The 23,964-nt window shown below is 37.0% G+C and overlaps 3 protein-coding genes and 1 non-coding gene across 8 annotated transcripts in view; 3 read left to right on the top strand and 1 right to left on the bottom strand.

Moving 5' to 3' along the window:
- The window catches only part of LOC122826908 (E3 ubiquitin-protein ligase HECW2-like), a 51,072-nt gene extending 40,250 nt beyond the window's left edge, over window positions 1-10,822 (top strand). For all 4 annotated transcript variants that reach the window (XM_044109279.1, XM_044109278.1, XM_044109281.1 and 1 more), the window contains 6 exons: window positions 159-288; window positions 1,321-1,467; window positions 1,566-1,680; window positions 2,954-3,039; window positions 3,394-3,506; window positions 5,411-10,822. In XM_044109279.1, coding sequence (XP_043965214.1) covers window positions 159-288; window positions 1,321-1,467; window positions 1,566-1,680; window positions 2,954-3,039; window positions 3,394-3,506; window positions 5,411-5,522 — 703 coding nt within the window. In that variant the 3' untranslated portion in view covers window positions 5,523-10,822. The remainder of the gene's footprint in view (window positions 1-158; window positions 289-1,320; window positions 1,468-1,565; window positions 1,681-2,953; window positions 3,040-3,393; window positions 3,507-5,410) is intronic.
- A 1,583-nt stretch (window positions 10,823-12,405) lies between these two features.
- Window positions 12,406-21,444, bottom strand: LOC122826907 (small integral membrane protein 11A-like). 2 transcript variants are annotated; one of them, XM_044109276.1, is made up of 8 exons: window positions 21,342-21,444; window positions 20,659-20,868; window positions 19,449-20,577; window positions 18,352-18,444; window positions 18,131-18,244; window positions 17,889-17,963; window positions 16,369-16,443; window positions 12,406-12,554 (listed from the first exon to the last, which is right to left on the bottom strand). In XM_044109276.1, the coding sequence occupies exons 1-2, from the start codon at window positions 21,354-21,356 to the stop codon at window positions 20,677-20,679; spliced, it is 207 nt and encodes a 68-aa protein (XP_043965211.1). In that variant the 5' UTR covers window positions 21,357-21,444; the 3' UTR covers window positions 12,406-12,554; window positions 16,369-16,443; window positions 17,889-17,963; window positions 18,131-18,244; window positions 18,352-18,444; window positions 19,449-20,577; window positions 20,659-20,676. The 2 variants fall into 2 exon arrangements, with proteins under 2 accessions (XP_043965211.1, XP_043965212.1); XM_044109277.1 differs by having other exon boundaries at window positions 19,449-20,574.
- Window positions 12,589-15,463, top strand: rnasel3 (ribonuclease like 3). Its single transcript, XM_044109275.1, has 2 exons — window positions 12,589-13,809; window positions 14,889-15,463. Exon 2 carries the CDS (start codon window positions 14,893-14,895, stop codon window positions 15,355-15,357), a length of 465 nt encoding a protein of 154 aa, XP_043965210.1. The 5' UTR covers window positions 12,589-13,809; window positions 14,889-14,892; the 3' UTR covers window positions 15,358-15,463.
- Window positions 21,445-22,028: 584 nt separating the features above from the next.
- Window positions 22,029-22,110, top strand: trnas-cga. Its single transcript has one exon. It is a non-coding gene; the product is annotated as a tRNA-Ser (tRNA).
- The last annotated feature ends 1,854 nt before the right edge of the window (window positions 22,111-23,964 follow it).

Genomic DNA, 23,964 nt, shown 5'->3' with positions numbered 1-23,964 from the left:
CCAGAATTAACCATGAAGATAAAAAAAAAAGCATTCACCAATATGCATTTTAATTGTTTACATTTTTTTTTTTTGTTTATTGAAAGGCTACGCTCACTGGAAGCCCCAAAAACTCACACAAGTGCAGTCATTCATTGTTTGCCTTTTCCATCCGTTAGTCCCTGCGATCTGAGTGACCTGGAATATCTGGATGAGGAGTTCCACCAGTCTCTCCAGTGGATGAAGGACAATGATATAGAAGACATGCTTGACCTCACCTTTACTGTCAATGAGGAAGTGTTTGGACAGGTCAGACTCTGATATTACCTACATATTTAAATGCTTACTGCTATCTTGTTAACAAGTGATCAATTAGAAAATACTGAAATAAGGTTTTTGGTCACGAATATACCTTTTTTATGTTTGTTTTTTTTTCTTTGGCTCAGATAACTTTTATTTGCAAGCAGTTAGACAAAAAAGTAGGTAATAAGAGAAGGGGAAGATATACGGCAAAGATCATCAGGTCTGGAAACTGTGACGTCCATGTAAGGACTGTGCTTTACCCCTGTAACATCACAGCACCCTGTCATAAGTGGGGGGTTTTTCTGTGTAATGTGACTCCATATTATTTGCAGACTACAAATTAGCTGTTTTTAGATTATTTACTAGATGTTCAAAAGAAAATGTAGCTTGAAAGTCAAAGTACCTAGGTGCAATGCTTCTTGTCAAACTGCTGGATGGTGTTTGCAAAGCTGCCAATCCAAGACTGCCATTCACTTTCCTTGGTGATGATTGGCTTTACCCTCAAGACAAGAGATGAAACGGTAGCTTCTGCAGTTTTGCTAAGACTGTTTCCGCTATGTGCAGTAATGCATATTAAGATATATTTAGTGTTTGAGCTGATGAAAAATATATTGTTCCATAGTATAAGTCGTATTAGTCAAAAAATGGAAAGAAAAACAACATATGAGACACACTGGAGTGTAAGTCACATGTAACCTTTCAGGGTGAAAATTCAATGAGAAAATTCAGTGAATGCTCTTGTCTTCTCCCATCTTAACTTTAATGCTGATGCTTCCAATTGGGGTGCAGTTTTCTGGCTGAATGCCGACTTTTTATCTTTAAAAAGCCGAACCTGCCAATTCCGGTTGAAAGCAACGGTCAATTGCTGATCTCCCAAAATTAAGGAAATGGGGGCCGATTCATCAGTGTACCCTTTGTTCTCAAACCCAGCTCCACTGAGGTTGTGGATTCTGCTTTAGAAAGTGGCTAAAACATTATTACATCTAACTTTCAGACTCAAACACTGATTTAGCTTTGAGCTAAACATGCTTTTTGTAGATCACAGAACGCGAGCTGAAACCTGGTGGAGGGAACATCCCTGTCTCAGAGAAGAACAAGAAAGAGTACATTGAGCGGATGGTGAAGTGGAGGATAGAGCGAGGAGTCGTCCAGCAGACTGAAAGCCTGGTCAGAGGTTTTTATGAGGTGGGGTTGTGTCGGCTTTGTAAAAACAAAACGGTTTGTTAGGCCCATTTCAATCTTGCAGGACATTTATTACCTTTATAATAAATGTTTTTCTTCAGGTGGTGGATGCGAGGTTGGTGTCTGTGTTTGATGCCAGGGAGCTAGAGCTGGTCATTGCTGGCACTGCTGAGATTGACTTATCAGACTGGAGGAGCAATACTGAATACAGAGGAGGTACACAGGGATTAATAAAGTAATCTCTGAAAAAATGTTGAATGTTTTCTTAGAAATAACAGTGCCTGATCCTCCTTCTAGTTGAAATACAGTCTGGAAGATTATGGATTTAGATTTAAGTTTTTTCCAGTTCTGGATCAAATAATGAGAAATTACAGTATGGAAATGTACAGACTTTGTTTCCTATTCTTCCTTCTCTCCTTTATTCCTTGTGTCCTTCCTTTCTTGTATATTTTCTTACTTAAAAAACTACACTATCAGGTCTCAATTAAATAACAAAGTATAAAAATGAGTTTTAAGAAGCGATTTAAAATGATCGGGCTGTGGGCAGATCTAATGTGGATAGGTAGATTATTCCACAGAATAGGAGCCGCAACATAGAAGGGCCAATTTTCTTTTCTCTTAAGGCGAGTCCGAGGGACTTTCAGTAGCAGCTAATTGTTTGATCTTAAATGAAGAATGAAGTTTCAAAAAATCCTGAAAAAAAGGAATGGCTAACCCGTTTAAAACTTTATAAGTTGTTAAAAGAATCTTAAAATCTATTTGATATGAAACAGGAAACCAGTTTAAGGAGGCCAATATTGGACTTGTATGGTCAGGCTTCTGGGTGCCTGGAAGAAGCCGAGCTGCTACACTCTGGATCACTTGAACTCGCTGTATCAGTGATTTATTCATGCCTTTACATAAAAATTACAATAATCCAATCTATATGTAATGAAGGCATGAATAATTCCTTCAAAATCCTTTAAAAATATCTGATTTAACCTTTGTTATAATCCGCAAATGATAGAATCTTGATTTAACAACAGAACTAACTTGTTTGTCAAATTTTAAACATCTATCAAAGATCAAATCAAGATTCCTGGCTGAAATCCGATAAAACGGAGCTAAAGAACAAAGTATCGAGTCTGGATGTTTAGTGTGAAGGTTTTGACCAAATAATATGACTTGAGTTTTGCTATGATTGAGTTGAAGAAAATTTAGTTCCATTGATGATCCATCTTCAGCTGTTCTGTCTTTTTTCACTCCTTCCTTGTGTGTTTCCTCTTTATTTTGTCTCCTTCCTTTCTTTCAGCTCCATCTGTCAGTTTCTGCCTTTTTCTGGTTGTATATGTAATGCCAACATATGGAACCATATGTTTCACTGTGCCTGTATACACTGAACCATATTTGTAGTTTTGCATCCCAGTTGTTCTTAGTGAGAACAACTGGGAAGTCTTGGGTACTGAAAGGCATGGAACTTTGATATGATATATGTATGTGTCCTTTTCAGGTTACCATGACAACCATATTGTGATCCGGTGGTTCTGGGCTGCAGTGGAGAGGTTCAACAATGAGCAGAGATTACGACTCTTGCAGGTAGGCTAGTTTGTACATGGGAATGTAGCAGATGCCAAGCTAAATATTAGCATAGTAGAATTATTTATATAGATAATTTCATTCAAAAAGTAAAGAACGTCTATTTTTAATGTTCATGGAGTGACGTATTTTGGACATACTGTATAAGAAATATGCACCAACAGATCTTTCTATTTTAAGATTCAGATTTTCTGATAATCTGAAGTTTGACTGTAATCCAAAATCATTGAGTAATGTGCAATGGATTTATAATGAGATTCACTCTTCAGACGAAATAATAAATAAAGAGACTTTAGCTGAAATGTATTTGTTTTCCACACTAATTCTGGTCCCTCGTTGTCTCCATCTATTGAGTTTGTGACAGGAACGTCAAGCATTCCATACGAGGGCTTCGCGTCACTGCGTGGCAGCAATGGACCTCGCAGGTTCTGTGTGGAGAAGTGGGGAAAGATCACCTCACTGCCCAGGTGCCTGATCTGAATGACACTTTAATCCAGTTTAATTAGGGCTGAGAAAATTTAGTCCTCAGATCTAAGACACCTGATTCAGATAGTCGAATCATCTCTTTAGCCCGTCCATCAATTTTAGCAGGTGTTTGAAATACAAAAGACACCTTGAGAATTAGAGTTGCAATTCTTAACGTTCAATGGTTCTTTAAGAATAATTAAAAAACTCAAATCCAATCATATTTATACTGCTCCTTTTGCTCTTATAGGGACATCTACAATGTTCACAGTATGGCTGGACAATACGGCTTAAAAATGTATCAAAATATCAGCACTATGTATTGGTTGATATGGATAATTATTAATTAGTTTTAAGTTTTAAATATCTGGAAATACTGCTAAATTGGTAGTGTGACATTTCTTGTTTTATTCACAGCTTTCACTTTTACATTTAAGCAGTTTTGAAGCACAGCGAGGAAATCTTAGACTGTTGCTGTAAAAGTTACTCAACAGGGTTGTTGCTTGGTAATCAAAGATTGAGTGAGTTACAGATGCCACTCACCTAGTTTAGCTGCCTGTGATATGTTTAGTGGCTGAAGTCTTTCCTCTGCCTACATCCCCCAGAATGAGGTGCAATGCTAGATTGGAATTCGGTGAAATTACTGACAATTTCATCAGATGTATGTATAACTGATATGTCTGTCACAACATGTATATACATCTGGTTTATTGTCCAAACCCATTTTACAGAAACTAAATGACACTAAATTAAAAATGAATGACTTGGTAGATAAATAATAAAAATGGAAGGAACAGGTTGAATACATTTATGATAATCAGTTTGAGTATCTAAACCAGCTTGGTTCTATGTATGGACCCTTGCAGTGCGACATCACCTGCTCAAGATCCCACCCCCATCTCTCTGCTGGGGGTCAAAAGCTGCTGACTAACAATGACTATCATTGGTTTTAGCTGTTGTCAATATAATGCACTAAATCCTAAATGTATACTTGATACACAAAAAGGGATACAGTGCTTTAATTAAGAAAAAACAATAGCAGCGGAAGGAAGTAGTTCAGTTGTTATTGCTTGAGTTGGACAACCATAACATGTAGACATCATGTGGAATTATGTTTCTTGATTCAGTTACAAAAAAAAAAGACCTAAACACAAACTCTGTCGGATCAAATTCAAAAATGCCTTATTGATTCCAGAGGGAAATTAAATGTTGTTGTAACTTGTAATTTCAAGTCTTCAAAGAGTTCTTTAAGGACTTGAATCTTGAGGACTTTATCTATCCATCGTCTACCCCTGCAGACCAACTCACACCCATTTGCTGCACCCTAATGGCTGATTAAGACTTTATTTATTTATCTATTTATCACTGATGTACCACTCTTATTTTGTTATGTTCTAGAAACATAATGACAAACAAAAGTTCTTATGTCTTAACACACAACATTAATGGTTAAGACTACATAACATAATTAAGACTATGCGTCTTTACTTGGAGTGAAGATGATCCCAGTAGTGAATCACCTTCACTACTGGTGATCCCTGTAGTGTTGAATAAACTCTGAATTCCTTCTAGAAAACCTGAAAATCTATTGATCAAAATTGTTTGATCAATAGATTCATAAGTTGTTAAAAGAATCTGAACAACTTAATGAAGTTAAGTTAATAAAAATTAAGTTCTAAATATTGTTAATACGGAAAAAATAAAACATCCTCTGACTATAATGACATTGATATGCTATTGGTAAAGCGATCTGTGTGGTGGGAGCCCAGCTGGGGGACGAAGTGTCAAGGTGGAGCTTTTGGTTAATAGACATCAATTTGTATGAGCAGGCATTAAATCACCTTCTGCCAAAGGTAATTGGTCTAGTTTTAATCTCTAACTGTGCCGTCTGTGGTTTCTTCCTCAGAGCTCACACATGTTTCAATCGATTGGACCTGCCACCATACCAGTCCTTCTCCATGTTGTATGAGAAGCTGCTGACTGCTGTGGAAGAGACCAGCACCTTTGGGCTAGAATGAGACGCTGTCTTTGTCGACTGGCCCAGTTTTCTACAGCACTTTTGAACCTGCTGTTGGTAAAGAGAGGAGGCCGTATTAGAAGAAAAGACATTGCCCTTTCATCAGCCTTCAGTGTACTCAAAACAGTTTTTTACTCAAAGGGTGACTTAAAAGCCTTAATTGGCAAAAACCTAATGACCCAGTTTTAAAGCATTTTAAAAAGCACCGTCTGCCAATGTTCAGTGATTGGTTGGTAGGTAACATCCAGTCCAAGACCTCAGTCAAAAAAGAGAAAGACCGATTAGAATAGACTGTGTCACTACTCAGCCTGAAAATCACTTTGCCTCAGATATTTTAAATCAAGACTGACCTTTTGAAATGACTCCACTGAAAAGGTAAATGCTTTACGATGCACTCCTCTATTTTGCACGCTTTCACTTGTAACACTAGACAAATGAAGCCCTACACTGCCTTCAGGACTGACATCAGCGCTGCCCAGCACTGACCATTCAGACACCTGTTTTTACACATTACATAAGGGAAGTAAGTTTTTTGTTTCAAAAGCTAAGCTAATGGAGTTAGTTTTTTTTTAGTTTGAATGAATTGTTGAAATACAAGAATGTCCAGCAAAAGCAGATCCAAGTACAGCAATTATTTGGAGCTTCCCAATTTAGAAACTGCATGTGTCGATTTTGAAAGCATTTAGAGTTGTTAATGCTGTATCTCAAACGTTTGTGGGAATTTCTACTTGAACCTAGAAGCTAACAGTCGATTTTGGATTAAATTTCAGTATTTTCCATGACAATATGGGATTTTCTTTCCCGGAGGGATCTGAATGTAACCAGCCTTAGCCTTCAAAATAATTCATCACTATATAATTGTGTTAATTGGTTGAAGTGAACATTAGTTTTTAAATTGAATGGGAAGGAGGTTTTAGATCATGACATGACAAAAATTCAAATTCCATCTGTCTTCATACATCCTTCATTGTGCAATACACACTATAATTAACTGTAAGTAACTGGATCCTCATCAGAGTCAATGCTGGGATTGCCTTTCTTCCAAAGGCAATCCCTTTTCTTTAACAGGAAAATAAGCTACAGTTAGAGACAGACATCAAAAGCATTGATTAACTGATGCACAAAGTATCAGTTTATCACCATCTGGTACACGGTTGTCTATATTTTCAACCATGTAATTTGCTCAGAGCTACAGACAATAGCTGCTCATAAATGTGGAATAATTTTTTTTTTGAAAGTTTGATTTGCACTGTGATCAACAGTAGTATTTTATTTTGTAGTTTTAGAAAATGTTATTGTTTTATTTCATTCTGTCACAGCCATGTTGTGAGAAGAAGCAAAACGTATTTAATTCCTATATGAGCAAAAGTGCATTTGAAGGTCATCATTCAATTTGTGGAGAAAATCATCCACAAACAGAAACCTTTAAAGTGGATATATCATTTTAAACTCTTCTTTTTCACATCTAAATCATTCTCTTCTAAAGTAGAATTGCAGGCTTTGGTCTGAATTCCTCACTATTGTAGCTCCACAGACCCTGTTCTGAAGCAGGTTTTAGAGCAACTGTTTTGCTGGGTTTTACAATGTGAATGAGACATTTCATGCCCTTCCCCTTCCAGGGCATCCTGTGTTCCACTCCACCCCATTCTGCCCTTTTTGTAGTTTGATACCAGTCATCCACCAACAGAGAAACTTTTTATTCCCAAGTTACGAATACATTGCAATGGTTTTATTCTCTATTTCCACCCTCTCCATCCATTCCGACTACCTACAATATGGAGGGTCATTTAACCATAGAGTCCATGCATGTCATTATACCTATTAAAATTTTAATGTCATCACAATATGGATGAAGTAAACAAATGTTTGACATAATTAATGGGTTAGCTAACAGGATCATGTGTTCCCCAAGACAAAAAACGGCCAAAACAGAGCCAAATCCCAAACATGCAGTACAGTTATATCCTGAAGAAGACAGCTAGATGCTAACACACAGTGCTAACAGAGCCAGAAGGCACAATGACTAATCGAGACATCATTATCAACACACAAAAGTCATGTCTAAAATAAGCGTTGTTGTCATTGTAACATTATTTGGAGCTTACCGCTTTGCTGTGTCCCTCGTTTCCATAGAGAGAAGGAACTGACCCTCAATCAGACAAAGTCTTTCAGAAAGTCCCTCTGCATATTGGTGGTGGTTGCTGAAGCACTTGTCCCTCAGTGGGGAAAGTTCGCTTGCGCAGAGCAAACGAACTTTGCTCCTCACACTAATAACCCTTACCCTTTCCTCTTTCGGAGAAAAATACAATTTAATTAGACACGTTGACGAGGCTCAAATGCCAGAGGACAATCATGTTTATGAATACACTCTAGAACTGAACATTTTCACTTGTCTACTTGCAACTTCAGCAAACTGATAAGTCAGAAGTCATGACCTTGTCACCACATTTGCAGTTTCATAGCAAATGCAGTGACATCATAGCACTTCACCGTGGAGTTCTATGGGACACAGCCTGAGGATCCAACAGTCATTGAATTCACCATGGTCTCATCAAAAGTTTATGAGGGCCAGTTACACTAAAATAGCTTCTATTGCAGCTTAAGATGGTTCTTCATCATTTTAGCTTTGTTTTTCCTTCTCATAAAGTTTCTGTCTTTTCCCTTTGTTGTTGAAAATGTATAAAACAATTACTTTGTGACACTTTGTTCATGTGAAGATGTATTTATGCATTTTTCTGACATTCAAAGCCATTAAAACTCAATTAAGTTTATTGTTTGTCCAACAGTGACAAACCTAAAAGCATGGTTTGGTGCGGCACCAAGAAGTTGTGATAAAACGGAATGGTGTTTGGGGAACCCCAGGTGAAATCCATGTTGTTTAAATGCAAGTAAAATGGAATTTATTTTTCCAATCTTTTCTCCACACATTGACCCTACCCAGTGTTAATACATTGACCGACAATGTAATTGATTTGTACCATGTTAAATGTAGAATGTGTCGCTTGATTCCAAGAGGCCTAATGTTACTGTCACAAACTGGAGATGGGGGAGTTGAAGTTTGGGGTGCAAAAGTGTTGCTTTCTTCAGCAGGTTCAATGTTGCTGGAGTAGAGTTGATGAGATGATGAATGAAGCTAAACCTATTTGAGGTTAAAGAAGACATGAACCTGAGTCGGAGGACTGTAGTTCGAGACTCCTGGTTAGAATTGTTTTCTCAAAGTGCATCCAAATATCAAATGGGGAAAAACTTCATGAGCAAAGCTGCAAGGAGCTTATTATGAAAAACATTCAGCTGTAGTTGCTACAAAAGATTATTCTACTAAACACTGACATGTGGGAGCTGGAAGCAAAAGTTTAAGGGGTATGATAGATTTAATAGGGTCTGAGTAAAAAGGGCATTCAAATGCCTTCTTGCTCTTTACCAGTTTTGCACTCTCATTTCACTTTTATTTGTTTTTCTATTGGAGAATGTATCTAGACCTTGTGTTTGTAACCACTAATTACTCTGTTCCGTTGTTCCTCAGACTGGTGTTCTAGTCAGATCATCTTTATAAATTCAAGAACAGTTTATGTAAACATAATCCACCAAGATTAGGTTTACATGATGTTTTCTTCATTACATTTTGCACAAAAAAAGAAAGCATGCCTTTGTATACTGCTGCAGAATTCACTAGTACTACACAAGTCTGAAATGCACAGCACAGTACTTCCTGGACCTTGAAGTATCTATTGCATTGCTGATGTTATTTAGTAAGAGACAAATTAGCAAAATATTTCCAAACTTACCTTTATATTTTCTGTTTTAAAACTAACTTGGGGCCTGAATTTTTAACAGATCCAAACTTGTGGGCACACACACCTGAGCTACAGGTACAATTTAGATTGTGTCAGCAAAATTACTATTTAGCATGCGTGCCTTCATGAGTATGCAGAACATATTCAGAGCGTCATAATGTGCAAAGGATTGGGCAGAGGTTTTGAAAATCTGTTGATTTACCACCCACAAAGTGATTTATTGAAACAATAGCAGATTGGGGATTTGTTCTGGGATCTATATTTAGCATGTTTGAAAGGGAAGTGCAACTGACATGTCTGCTGTCAGTGTGGCAAGAGACAGACTTGGGAAATGATTATTCTTGAAGACTGTGCTCCCACATTGGGCACTGACATTGAGTCTATGACTAAGCCTCCACTCTGATATTGTTGTGAGAACTGGCATAAATTGGTAAGATCTTTCCAGGTTAATGCAGAAAACAGATCATAAAACCTGGGGGACATAAGTAATCTTGTATTTTTATTTATATTCCAGATGACTTGTCCTATCCATTCAACACCTCTTTTATATAAAATACTTAAATTTATATATTTAGTGTGAAATATAGATAAATGTCATCCAGAAATGCCAATTTGGAGCTGCAGGATTACCTCATCCTGCATCAATTCCACTATGTGCAAACTGTTGAATAGAATTGATTGAGTTGGCCTAGGTAAATAAATACACATGTCTACAGCTTTAATCATGATGGATTTTGAAATGTTTTCACTGTTGTCTTGTTACTTATCTTAATGAAGTTTTTATTATTATTATTATTATTATTATTATTATTATTATTATTAATAGGCCTGTGTTGTTGTTATTCTTATAACTCCATGGTTTTTAACTTCATATTACTTTTATGGCCACTCTTGTTCTACACTGTCCATAATGCCACTCTCCATCAGGATATGCAGAATCTTCATTTAAATAGGATGGTCTACACCACCTTTGCGCCTACAATCAATTGTGCACACAATCTTTGTAGATCACCTGCAACATATGCATATGCAATTTCCTTTGCAAAAGCAAGTTAATGCTCTTTATTTGGGATCTTTTATGTTCAGGCCCTAAGTGTATTGTTTTTATCCTTCTTTATGCAGATAGGTCTCCATGCAACTACAGATAGTAGGTGCTGCCTCTGTTCTAATTGGTTGAGAAGCAAGATTTCTGCCAAGCAGATAATAAATATTAACATTTTTAAATCAGTCATTCTTCTATTGTTGTCTTTGATTACTCTTTGAAAGACCACAAACCAGTCACTGAAAACCAGTAGGGACATTTATTTAACTATAAATGCCAGTTTTCATCAATTATCACATTAAGATAAATGTCCCTTACTGAATATACAATCTGTCTGATTAACCAAAATGTACCAAAGTTTGTAACTTATGCTGGTTCTTTTCACTTTCTGTATAGTGCATCATACTTTATATAAAAATGTTGGTTAGTGTCTCAGTCTTACAATAAAATCATCTCTGTATGCAACTTTCTTTATCCTTCAATTTATTTTGTAGGGATATAAAACTTTGCATATTTATTTTAATTAATGAAAATCCTCATCAGCTGGATTCCTCATCTTATTGAATGAGTAAGGCTAGGTCATACATGCTCAACAGCCAGTCTGGTGTCCACCAGCCAGTCAGATGTGTGCTTGTGTGGCACACTGGATGAAGCTTGAGGCATGGTTTTAAAAATGTTAGACAGTTGTTGCGGTACTTGTAGAAGTTCCGACTAAAATCATTATTGTGTGCTTGTGTGGCACACTGGATGAAGAATGTGCCTTGGTTCTGGTGGTGGCTGGTTCAAGACCAGCTAGAGGCATGGTTTTATAAATGTTAGACAGTTGTTGGGATACTTGTAGAAGCCATGCAGTCATGTGACATATTTTAGCTGATTTTAGCTGAACATAGGCACGTTTCACATTGTTCGTTCTGCTTACAAAAAGAAATTGCAATTGCAGATGGTATTGAGTGATTAATTTTCATCATTCACTCCTCCTGGATCAGCATGTAGCAACAGCAGAACAACACTTTCATTGAGTTGTTGACTAAAGTGGTCCATCTTGAAAGTGGTGACAGTTGAATGGAAAAACTCCCCTCGACATTTTTAAAACCGTACCTTGACCTGGTCTTAAACCAGATACCACCGGAACCGAGGCACGGTCTTCACCCGGTGTGCCATATGAGCACACGACAACTGCTCTCATCAGAACTTCTACAAGTACCGCTAAGTCTTTATCCATTGTGCCAACCAAGACTCTGGCAGCCTTGGCACTTCAATTTCTAGAAACACAAAGTAGGTTTTTCAATAGCACATTGACTATACAACCAAATCAGTGACAGCTTTAGCTCCAGATACTACAAATACCACACGTTTGATGAATGTGCTTCACTACCATCATTTCATTTTATACCTGCCTGTAATGTTTTATGGCTTTTAACAACAAGTAAAAATGTTTTGTATGTTTACGTAAAGTTTCACATCACATTTACTTTTTTTGCATCCAGGGTTATTAGTATTGTAATTACTGAGGACCCAATTTTTAGAATTGCTTTATGTCACTGACCCACCCTTTACATCTTCATCTCTTCTGAAATATTTTAAGGCACCACCTTATTCTCTCAGGCTGCAGACTCTGATTTTAGCTGAACATTGCTAGTTGCATGGTTTACATTGTTCGTTCTGCTTATAAAAAGAAATTGCAATTGCATATGGCCCATATGGCAGCATCTGCAACACAAAAAGTACATCAATCATTCATTGCTATGTATCATAGATACATTCCTATTGATTCTAGTTATCAAACAGTACAGTAAGGTTAATTTGGCAGATGGTATTGAGTGATTAATTTTCATCATCCACTCCTGGATCAGCATGTAGCAACAGCAGAACAACACTTTCATTGAGTTGTTGACTAAAGTGGTCCATCTTGAAAGTGGTGACAGTGGAATGGAAAAACTCCCCTTAAACAGGAAGAAACCTCCAGCAGAACCCGGTTCAATACAAGTGGCGAAGACCGACTGGGGGTTGGAGCAGATGGCTAAAAAAAACACAACAGACAAAAAAAGCAGAACTGATGTTAATTTATTTTTGATGTACATAAAAAGTTCAGAGCAGAGTATGAAGAAGGATTTGCTGATGACAGCATTATCTCAACCGACGTCCTCTTCCGGTGCGGCACCGGAGCCGAAACTGAATGCCTCGTCGGGTGCGGCTTCTGTGGAGAGAAAAATAATTGAACGAAAACAATAAAAAAGTAACAGCAATTATCTTTTTGTGGTACTTCTCCTAATTACATGAGGAGAAAAAAAACATTGAAAACCCAGATTAATATGCTCTATTCTGGACAACATACACATTATAATTTTCAAAGGCAGTGAGAAAAATTGGATGCAACTTTGAAATATTGTTGGCACCAAACAGCAACACAGTTGACTGGGTAAGGCTGTGATGCAAGTTGCCAGAAACCCGGCCCATTACAGTTACGATCTTCAACAAACTGTCCACTTACCACCATAGTAATTTGTTCTATCCTCCAAATGCTTAAGAAAAAAAAAGAGCCGCGCCAATTCTGTCAACATTAAAGGAAAATACAACAACGCCTTATTGTTCACTTGAACGACTTGTTTTTTTCTTTACAGTTCAGACTATGGAGTCTTTTGTAAGTGATACAAAGGCAAAGCAGGAATCTGTGTGCATCGCGAGTGGTTGAAAATTAGAAGAAGAGCATTAGAAGAAAACCGCTATCTGATCTGATCATACCGACTGTCCTGTTCTTCCTCCCAATGCGCTCAGCAACACAAATTGCTCGTAAAAGCCCACATTTTGTGGTCGCGACGTCAAGATGCACGTAAAGTTCCTCGGGATTCAAGTTGAACCAACAAACATGATGGAGAGCTCTTCTATTAAGTGAAACTATTCAACATAAATATGTAACCTTAAAATATTAACATAGGTTTTAAATCAGAATACGTTTGTGACGGCCATAAACATTTAAAAACTAGTCATCTCGAATGCAAAACATGTCAAATTTACTGCCTTTCTTTGCCTCTTCCTTTCCTCATGATAGGGCATCCTTTCATAAAATTTGCACCATAATTTCAGTCAATAATATTACTTGAAACCCTTTATGAATACGCACCTTTTGGAGAGAACATTAAATGCTCAAATGCTTTTTGAACATAAACTTTACAGATTTTAAGCATCTTATCCCTTCAGAGGATTCCAGTTGATCTAATACAACAATAAGCGGCCCAGTTTTCAGATAGTGGGCTACGAATTTACTAGATGAGACCTGAAGGTTCAGTTCTTGTAAAGGGGTGGTGTTGTGGTCACAATGGTCGGAAAGATAGTTATTGGTGACTACAACAAACCTCTGTAGCTGCAGGTGCTGGTGGAGAAAAGTTCAGAGTGACATTCTCCAGATCGGTCCGTTTTATCATCTAATGAGAAAGTCTGAGGCGCGTGAAGAGGTAATTACAAACCGTTTTATAATAGTTCAACTAATAAACTAACAGCTCTACTACAGTTTTTCTTCTTGTTTTGAAGGTGAAAGGTATTCCTTAAGACGCAGGACGTAAGTCCAACAGGCAACAATAGATTTATTTCTGTCGTCGAGACCATCGGTTACACCTAATGTTTTTGCAAAAACAGTGTTTTGCTATTAAAAATAACAACACCGACAGCTATGCTTAAGATTTCGCTGCAGGTAAATGCAACATTCAGTGTCTCTGCTCAGTCTATGCAGGTCATGCATGTGTGACTGCTGCTTCAGGTGTGGTTTCTGTGGTCCTTTCAGTGAAAATCCTCCATCCATGCTGCTCATGATAAAGTTCACCGCTACATATCAGTTGAGACTCGTTTTTTAGTATTTATATTGTGTCCAATATACAGATGCAACTCCAGTCAATTTTTCCTACAAGCTTAATTTCTTTGAAATCTCATCTGTCTTCCTTTTCAAAGAGACTCTCGTTTTGTGTTCTCATAACTCGACTCGCTGATTTGATTCAGTAAAAATATTTTTAGCTGGTGGTCCTGCCTGTTATGAGCCATTTTCTATGCAGCCAATTGCGTGTTCTTATGCGGATTATTGCATTATAAATATTGATCATGGCGGGATAAAATAAATTAATTGCGTATTTAGCAACATAAGAATGTTTCTTAAAATAGAAACATTCTATGAAACTCCTCCTCTACAGGAGACGCACTTTGAAGCATTAGCTTGTTGTCACACACCTCACTTTGACAACTAAAAAGGAAGAAGAATTCATTCTCTTTTTGCCTCTTGTTCATCCGGAAAAAGTGCTTCACTCATTTTGGACCAGGTAACATTGTTCTTATTTGCTAAAATCAATCAGAAATTATGATTAAGTCAAACGTTTTCTACATTTTTATAATAAAAAGCAGTATTTTTCGAACATGAAACACGGCAGACCTAAAAATTTTCTTAAAAGAGGCAACTTCGTCCATGTTTTGAATCCCTCGTCTTTGAGCTAAGCTAAATATGTGGGAGAACGTTCTCTGAAATTATTCCATATTCTTCTTCTTTTAGAATCATGAAGGCCCTGCTGTTCTGCCTGCTTGCCTGCTTGCTCCCCCTGCAGGCCACCGCCTCCGAGTTTGTAAACACAACCAGCAGCCCGGACCCGGAAAGCAGCCCGCACGCACGCTACGAAAAGTTCAGAAGGCAGCACGTGGACAAACAGATGACGGCAAAAAAATGCACGGCAGAGATGAAACGGAAGAAGATCTACGACGACAACAACGTCTGCAAGGATAAGAACACGTTCATTCTCGCAGATGCCAAGGAAGTCCAGTCTGTCTGTAGGGGTCAAGGGGTCTATAATGACACTAGTCATTACACAGAGAGCAAAAAGAAGTTCAGAGTTGTGGTTTGTACGGCCAAGAAACAAGCCAGGAAACCCAAATGTGAATACAATGGAAAACGTCTGAATAACAGAGTGATTGTTGTGAGTTGCCTAGGTGATTTACCTGTGCACTACGTAAGAGATCACATCTAAACCTTATGGTGAGGAAAATGCTTTAAAACAAGATGCTAATCTTTTCTGAGCAACTTTTTAAAATTATAGATGTATACATCTTTTGACGGATTTTAAGAAACAACTATATCTTTTTTTGGTGCATAAAAACACTCCACCAAATAAGTCTTTTCCTCAAAGTGTAAACACAATAAAGTCATTATAATGAACCTACTGCTGTGTTGTGCTTATGTTGTAGATCATGAATTTCATGCTACTAAAAATAGTGCTTCAGAAAACAAAAATTTAAACTTTGTTATTTCTAGCAACTCGATTTGATAGTTCTGTCTTCAGATCTTATAAGCTGCTCATCAGTTTTGGAATCATGATTCTCATATTTCATCCAGTTATCCATCTGAAGATGTGAAAACAAAAACCTGACAACCTGATGGAGATTTCGCAATTTCTAGCATTTTTCAAATGAGCATCACTTCCTTTAATCCTAACCAACATAAAGTGAAAATGCTGCGTGTCTTTTCATACAATATATGCAAATATCTGGCTTCTATTGGATCTGCTGACAGGCTCAGAATCCTCCTTCATTCAAAGCAGATCTACAATCTTTAAGATAAAACAAATTGTATTTGAATGAATTTGTGAAACGGTTTCCCTCCTTTCACTTCTACTTCAGCTTTTCTTAAATGTGACTGAAGCGTTCTCTAAATTCCCATTGCCACAACGTATAAAACTTAATGTTCTTACTTCACCAACACAAACATCAAACAAAAAAATCAATTCTTGCTATATTGGAACATGATGTGACATTTTTTGAAGTTATTCATTGAGAGCAAACACTTAAAACAATTTGTTTCTTCAAATAAAAAATTTAAAATAGTAGCAGCAACTACCTAACTGTTGATTTTTTTTCTTCTCAGATTTATAAATTTAAAATGATGCTTCTTTAATTGACCTGATACTACAGTAAGAATCCTAATCCTAATCCTAAGAGCTTCATATTTTTACCTGCAATTGTGGAATAAATTATAACTGTACCTTCAGTGAAGATCTCTGCATGTCAGGCCTCATTTGGTGAAGAACAGCTCCAGTTACAGAGAGGATCCTGGCTCCCTGTGTGCAACAACAATAAAAGGCACGAAGTTCAGAAAGCAGCACATAGACAAACATGACGGCAAAAAAATGCACGGCAGTGATGAAACGGAAAAAGAAGACGAACACGTTCATTCTCGCGGATCCCAAGGAAGTCCAGTCTGTCTGTAGGGGTCAAAGGGTCTATAATGACGCTAGTCATTACACAGAGAGCAAAAAGAAGTTCAGAGTTGTGGTTTGTACGTCCAAGAAACAAGTCAGGAAACCCAAATGTGAATACAATGGAAAACGTCTGAATAACAGAGTGATTGTTGTGAGTTGCCTAGATGGTTTACCTGTGCACTACGCAGGAGATCACTTCTAAACCTTGTGGTGAGGAAAATGCTTTACAACAAGATGCTAACCTTTTTAGAGCAACTTTTTAAAATTATAGATGTATACATCTTTTGAGGGATTTTAAGAAACAACTATCTCTTTCATTCTTTTGGCGTATGAAAAACTGCTGATCAAATAAGTCTTTTCCTCAAAGTGTAAACAGAATAAAGTCATTATAATGAACCTACTGCTGTGTTGTGCTTATGTTGTAGATCATGAATTTCATGCTACTAAAAATAGTGTTTCAGAAAACAAAAATGTCAATATTACACAGAATCCTGGATTATAATAAACAGCCAGAAGAAAATGGAAAAGACTTGAGACGGGTTTAGTCTTCCACCTAAACTTTGTTGTTTCTAGCAACTCGATTTGATTGTTCCGTCTTCAGATCTTATAAGCTGCTCATCAGTTTTGAAATCATGATTCTCATATTTCATCCCGTTATCCATCTGAAGATGTGAAAACAAAAACCTGACAACCTGATGGAGATTTCTCAATTTCTAGCATTTTTCAAACGAGCATCACTTCCTTTAATCCTAACCAACATAAAATGAAAATGCTGCGTGTCTTTTCATACAATATATGCAAATATCTGGTTCAATTGGATCTGCTGACAGGCTCAGAATCCTCCTTTATTCAAAGCAGTTCTACAATCTTTAAGATAAAACAAATTGGATTTGAATGAATTTGTGAAACGGTTTCCCTCCTTTCACTTCTACTTCAGCTTTTCTTAAATGTGAAGGAAGCGTTCTCTAAATTCCCATTGCCACAACGTATAAAACTTAATGTTCTTACTTCACCAACACAAACATCAAACCAAAGAATTTATTCTTGCTATATTAGAACATGATGCGGCGTTTGATGAAGTTATCCATTAACAGCAAACACTTAAAACAATTTGTTTCTTCAAATAAAATAAAAAATAGTAGCAACTACCTAACTGTTGATTTTTTTCTTCTTTTCTCAGATTTACAAATTTAAAATGATGCTTCTTTAATTGACCTGATACTACAGTAAGAATCCTATTCCTAATCCTAAGAGCTTCTTTTTCATATTTTTACCTGCAATTGTGGAATAAATTGTAACTGTACCTTCAGTGAAGATCTCTGCATTTCAGGCCTCATTTGGTGAAGAACAGCTCCAGTTAAAGAGAGGATCCTGGCTCCCTGTGTGCAACAACAATAAAAGGAGCTTTCTGGGAATTTCCCCGACCTTAAAGGTTTTGCATAATCCAGATTTCCATCTTAAAATATGCTTTTTTTTTCTTTTTTTTTTACTGATTTCTGTTCAGATATGGGTTTATCTTTATTCAAATTGGATAAACTGGTCTCACCTGGATCCTATATAACAAGCCCAGATCAGGTAGACTGCAGCTTCAGAGACTTTCCTCCACTGAAGATCTTCAGCATTCTGTGCTTCAGACAGACAAGTCTACCGAAGGAATCAGCTGAAAGGGAAAAATAACATCTGGTATGTAACTTCATTGGGATTTTTTCCATTTAATCCTTGACAAATTACACTGCTAGCCATTTTTAACAGGTAAATGTTGATCACCTTTGTTTTTCTCTCTCTCCACCAGTAATCATGAAGATCCAGGTTGCTGGCTTCCTGCTGATGCTGCTCTCTGCTGTCGAGCTCTGCGATGGACTGACACGCGTCGATGCCATGACCAACCAGCAATGTAATGAAAAAATGGCACAAGTCAATATTGGGGGGGGATGCAAACATGCTGAAACCTTCATTGTGGCTTCTCTCGTTGCCGTCAATGCCGCCTGTCAAAATGTGAACCAGGCTCTTGCCACATTTCCAGTTGTTGACTGTACACGCATAATAACACGTGCAAATTGTGTCTATGAAGGTAATGCACATACAAAAGGTCAAGTTACCCTTCAATGTGCAAATGGTCAAGTTGTGAACTATGTAAGTGTTAAAAGACTTGCCTAAAAGTCTTTTAATACATCAGATAATTCCTGGCATATATAAAAATTTGACGCTCATGTTTATCCTGGTAGAATCTGAAGCTACTTCTGTTTACATTGTCATCTGTTTCCCTACATGCAACTGTGTCTGAACTTCCAGAGAGCCTTTTCTCTTGAGCTTTATTACCATCTTATGTTTTGGCTTTGGCATGTTTCTTGTAGCTGTCTCAATCCAAATAAACATATTGCTTACAATCTGAAATGACTGTTTTTTAAATGTTTTGCTCTTATAAATTGTCTAGGTCTTTTTTGTTTGACATATAAAAACCTTCAAAATGGAGGTGAAAGAGTTGTTAAAAATAACAGTTTTGAAAAGACAAAGATATCAAAAAAAAAAAGAAGTGCAAATCTAGCCTTTGTCTTTTATATAGCAGCGTTTTAGACATGGACGTTCATTTGCAGTAAAACGTCTCGTTTGTTTTAAAATGCGTTGCTGGAGTAAAATCAGTAAATGATCCAATAATATATCTCGAAGAACCTGTGAGGAGTTTGATAATTCATATTATCAAATGCCTGACCTACTATCTAAATCCATTTAGTTATAATATATAGAAGTGCTAAGATTATAGACAGATCATCTGAAAGGAAATACAGGGCAGGATGAATGAGGGACCCGAAAGTGGCAGGATGCAGGACTCAGTTATTTTTAAATAAATGAGCAGAAATACTTACACATTAAAACGAATCAGAAAATTAAATACTCAAGAGCGAATGAAGTCAAGAGGCTGAAGGAGGGTTGATTACAAAACGGAATCTGGTGTGACACTGAAAGAGGAAGGAAAGCAGCACCGTCAAAATAAAACAGGAAACAAGGGTTTAAATACAATGTAAATGAGAGCATTAGCCCGAAATGAAAACACAAGAAAACAAAACGAAGATTTTGAAAAACTTAGCGTCACATTTCTTTGCTTGTTAGCCTGCTTTTACACCCATTGAGTGAATATGAATGCAGCAGCGCCCTCTGCTGTTTGAGAAAGGTTAAAAAAAAAACCAACTATTGCCGCATGTTTACGTTTAAGTTTCACTGAATATCTTCCAAAACTCAAACTCTTTTACACAAAGTGATGCATTTCAAACAATTACTTTCATGATCCAGTCGACTTCTATTCACACACAAGAATGTTCTTAAAAAAAATAATAATAATAGTAATTTTACAAATGCTTTTAACTCACTTTACTTTGAGCCATGATGGATTTTTATTTGATTTTTTTCTCAAACAAGTAATTACAAAAGTTATTTCCTCTATACAAATATACTCAAAACTGCTGTTAATCTTTAGTTTGGGCAAGAATGGTCACCAAAAATACATGAACTAATAGCTCAAGGCATGTCTTTTCCTTTAATACATTAATATCAAATCGGCACAATCAAGACATTGTGATTTTAAACACAGATCAGTAATAATGAATAAAAAAAACAAGGGCATATTATACAGTAATAGCACATTTTGAGAGCTAAGGTTTTCTTTAAAAGTATATTACCATAAATTGTTTTTCTTAATTAGTAAAGAAAAAAAAAACTTACTCAAATACACTGATGTCAGCAAACTATTTAATATAGTTACAAAAATATTTCAGGCAGTGAAAACTCAGCCACACATGTAGACAAAGCTCAGCTCAGACCATGAGTTTTTTCATGTCTGAAAAGATTCTGTTTTCCTTTCTTCTATATGCATTTAAAAAAAAAACAGACAGTCAATATGGAGTAAAACTCGTGACGTCAACATCCCAGTGCCGAAGAGCGAATCTCCAGATTCTCCTCTTTCCGTCTGCATCTTCGACTTCTTGGGAGGAGCTCCTCCTGATCAGGAAGAGAAAAGATTTCTGTACATTCGTTCAAACTGGCTGAAAATTCGTGGGCTCGTTTGAGTAAAAGCAGCACCTGCTCCTCTGGACTTCCTCAGTCCTCCTTCAGGTTGTCGATGAGTTCCTGCGGCTGCTGGGCCAGCCTCGTCCTCCTCTCGGCCTGCTCCTTCTTCAGGGCCTCCTCAACTTTCCTGCTCTGGTAAATCTTGACCCCGGCGAAGGCCAAGCACAGCAGCAGCGTCTTCAGGGCAAGGATGTAGAAGAGGAGGGGGATGTTGTCCAGGGCCTGGAGAGAAGATCGAGGAAGTAATTTTAGGTTTCTGGTGGATTTTTAAATACTGTGATGTAGGAGAAATCTCTGGAATAATCAGGGGAGCAGGAGAAACGTCTCCTCCTCCCTCTCCTGCAACAGCTGTCGGCTGCAGGAGGAAGTTAATTTGAGAGGTGAGGCTGCATGAGAGAGAGAAGCAGCTGCACTCCAGACCATGTGTATTAAAAGCTACAGCCCGTACATTCTACACAGCCACAAGCAATCAGATCTTCACCCCAAAATCTGATACTGTAGCATTCTGACTAATGCGCATCAGATTTAATACTGGCATCTTCTGTTTGGTTAGCTTAGAAAACATTAGCATTGTGTTTAGCAACAATTTAAAAAGCAATGCAATTCACTGGTAGCTTTAAAGGAAGCTAACCTACTCAGCTATTAATCAAATATAAATATCATGATTAGAATTAACGCGTTTTTACAATATTTACCTTCCAGTTGATCATTTTCGCTGCTGTAATGCTATTCTCGCCTGCTTTGCTCAAGCGCTATTAATGCTCGTCAGGAGGAGGCGGGGCTTAGACTGATAGACCAATAGAAATGACATTTGTTCGAAGCGTCAGCTGTGAGGCGTTCGTGACGAATGATAACTTTTCCTTCAAAGTATAGTTTAAAATAGTTACACCTTGTTATTAGTAATTATAGTTAGTGGTACTAAAATAGAGAGATGTTTGCTTTGATAACTTAGTAAGGATGGTGAACTATTTCTGGAGTTTAGCTTGCTGTCAAATGTTTAGTGACAGCTTTCACCAAATGCCTTTGAATGCACCACCACGGAGAGTGCAACTAATTTCGGACCAACCTTGAAGGTTCCAGAAAGTAAGTAGCGAAGGACATGCAATAACGAGGTAGGGTGACGTGTAAAAAAGCAAATATTTTTTTAAAAAACGGTTAAAACTAGGAGGCAAGACGGAACAAAGACATTGCAACTCGTGTTATATCTGGTCTAACAGTAATTGTGTCCATCAGCGTATGGTCTAACAGTATACACTTACAAAACGATGCACAAATAGTAAAATAAATAATTTTTACCATTCAACATCACTTACTCATCGCTTTTACACCTGCGGTGCGTAAACGTTTATATGCTGACGTGATGACGTATTAGGGCATGCGTAGTCACGGTGGCCGAGAGGTTAAGGCGTTGGACTCGAAATCCAATGGGGTTTCCCCGCACAGGTTCGAATCCTGTTCGTGACGATGTTTCATTTATTTTTTTCCGTCGCATAAATGTTTTCATTTAGGTTTGGATTGTTATGGGGTAACAAATTTTTTGTTATAAAACACAGTTTTAAATGTATATAAAGTAGTGTAACATTACAAGTGTACAATGTTTCATTAAATTGATGTTTATTGTGCTGTCCTCGTCCTGAGTTTTCGATTTTTCAGCAGCTAGACAGCCAGACTGACTGTAGCATACAAGGCTTAGCATTAGCAAACGAACATTGCAAATTAGCCATACTTGCTGCGAGCTAAAATAAAAATGCATTTTCATAAATTACTTTAGTGTACAATTATTTACACCATGGTTACATAAAGCAAAAAAATAATTGTTTTTTTAATAGGTTTGTCAATTAACCAATACTTACGAACAAATCTCGTCTGTTCGGTGTTGCGTTCCACCATCTTGGATCTATTTTCTCTTTTAGCGTCACCAAAACAACAATATCCACCAGGGGGCGTTCTAGTGCGGTTTTCAACCTTGCTGGTCCAGTTTAACTTACAAAAAGTAACAGTTATAACTATTTAAGAAATATTTATGGAATATGAAAATATATTAAATTGGATATTTTTCAAAAAGCAAAAATAGTGACTTGTGTCTCGTAACAGCATGTAGGATCCCACCTGAGCAGAGCCTCTGCTGCTCTTAACCATGTGGTCTCCATGACGATATTGAGAAATGTTTACAAGCTTTAAATTTTTTTTTAAATGAATCATTTCAGTGAACTCGTTACAGTTGCCATGTTTGCTCGTTTTATTTCCACAAGTGACATAAATTATACCAGACATGGACATTCAAGTTTGAATAATTACATAACCCACCAAATACTAGATTGTCTCTGTGCTGCAGTATATAAAACACAACGCAATGTTTGACACATGCACCGTTTCAGTGCAAAGCAATATGAATTAATATTTCTGCGCATTTATAACAGCTGACAAAGGCTATACATTCAAGTATATTTTTAAATATCATGTAGAAGATCAGCAGCCTATGACCAAACAGAATAAGTAGTGGTGTTGGATGCTGCCTTCTTTTTAATCATTTAAAAAAATAAATAAACAGACAAATAAATATGTCAGTTTCTTTCTTGGCTCCAATTCTCCATGTTTGTTTTTCAAATTATGTCTCCGTTACACAACCCACCATCCTCCGTTTTGTTTTGACACAAACGTAAGTCAGATTTAGCCCGATGGCAGAAGTAAACAAAAATAATCACAGGAATGTATTTACAGCTCGTGTGAAAAAGATTGTTAGTAAACTCACCATTTCTGCCGGTCCCATCATGCAGTTCGCTGCAGCTACAGAGAGTTTATGTCGTTTCAATGATTTGCATCTCGCATGCTGTCGGCTCATACATTTACATTGACAGTTAAATAACAGTACAGCTTTTGTGACATAGAAATAATCATAATAACAGGAAAATCACTTTGGCTATGCAAAGACACATGACGCTTTAATTTCTCTCAAAGTCTCCAATCTTGCTGAGACCAAAACTAGAATTCTGAGAGAAAAAGTTAGAATTCAGAGATTAACATAATTCTGAGATTCAGTGGAGAACAAAAAAAGATTTAAAAATTTCAGATTAATGACAGAATTCTAGAAAAATATCAAGAATAAAAAGTCAGACTTCTGACATTCTATGATTTAAGTTAGAATTTTATGACAAATGTCTGAATTTTGAGAGGAAAAAAGTCAATATTGGAGGTTTTTTGTTCTTCTTGAACACTCCCACTAGAACCACATTTTCTTAGGATTTCATTAGGAAAAAGAGGAGTTCAGTGAGAACGCAACTAAAATTATGCATGGGTCTAAAACATTTTTGCCCACCA

Source organism: Gambusia affinis, linkage group LG24 (assembly GCF_019740435.1).
Source record: "Gambusia affinis linkage group LG24, SWU_Gaff_1.0, whole genome shotgun sequence".
Lineage (NCBI taxonomy): Eukaryota > Metazoa > Chordata > Actinopteri > Cyprinodontiformes > Poeciliidae > Gambusia > Gambusia affinis.
This window is presented reverse-complemented; position numbering and strand designations above follow the sequence as displayed.

Excerpts from the sequence above, each read along its gene's own strand:
- rnasel3 (XM_044109275.1), top strand. The coding sequence starts at position 14,893 with ATGAAGGCCCTGCTGTTCTGCCTGCTTGCCTGCTTGCTCCCCCTGCAG.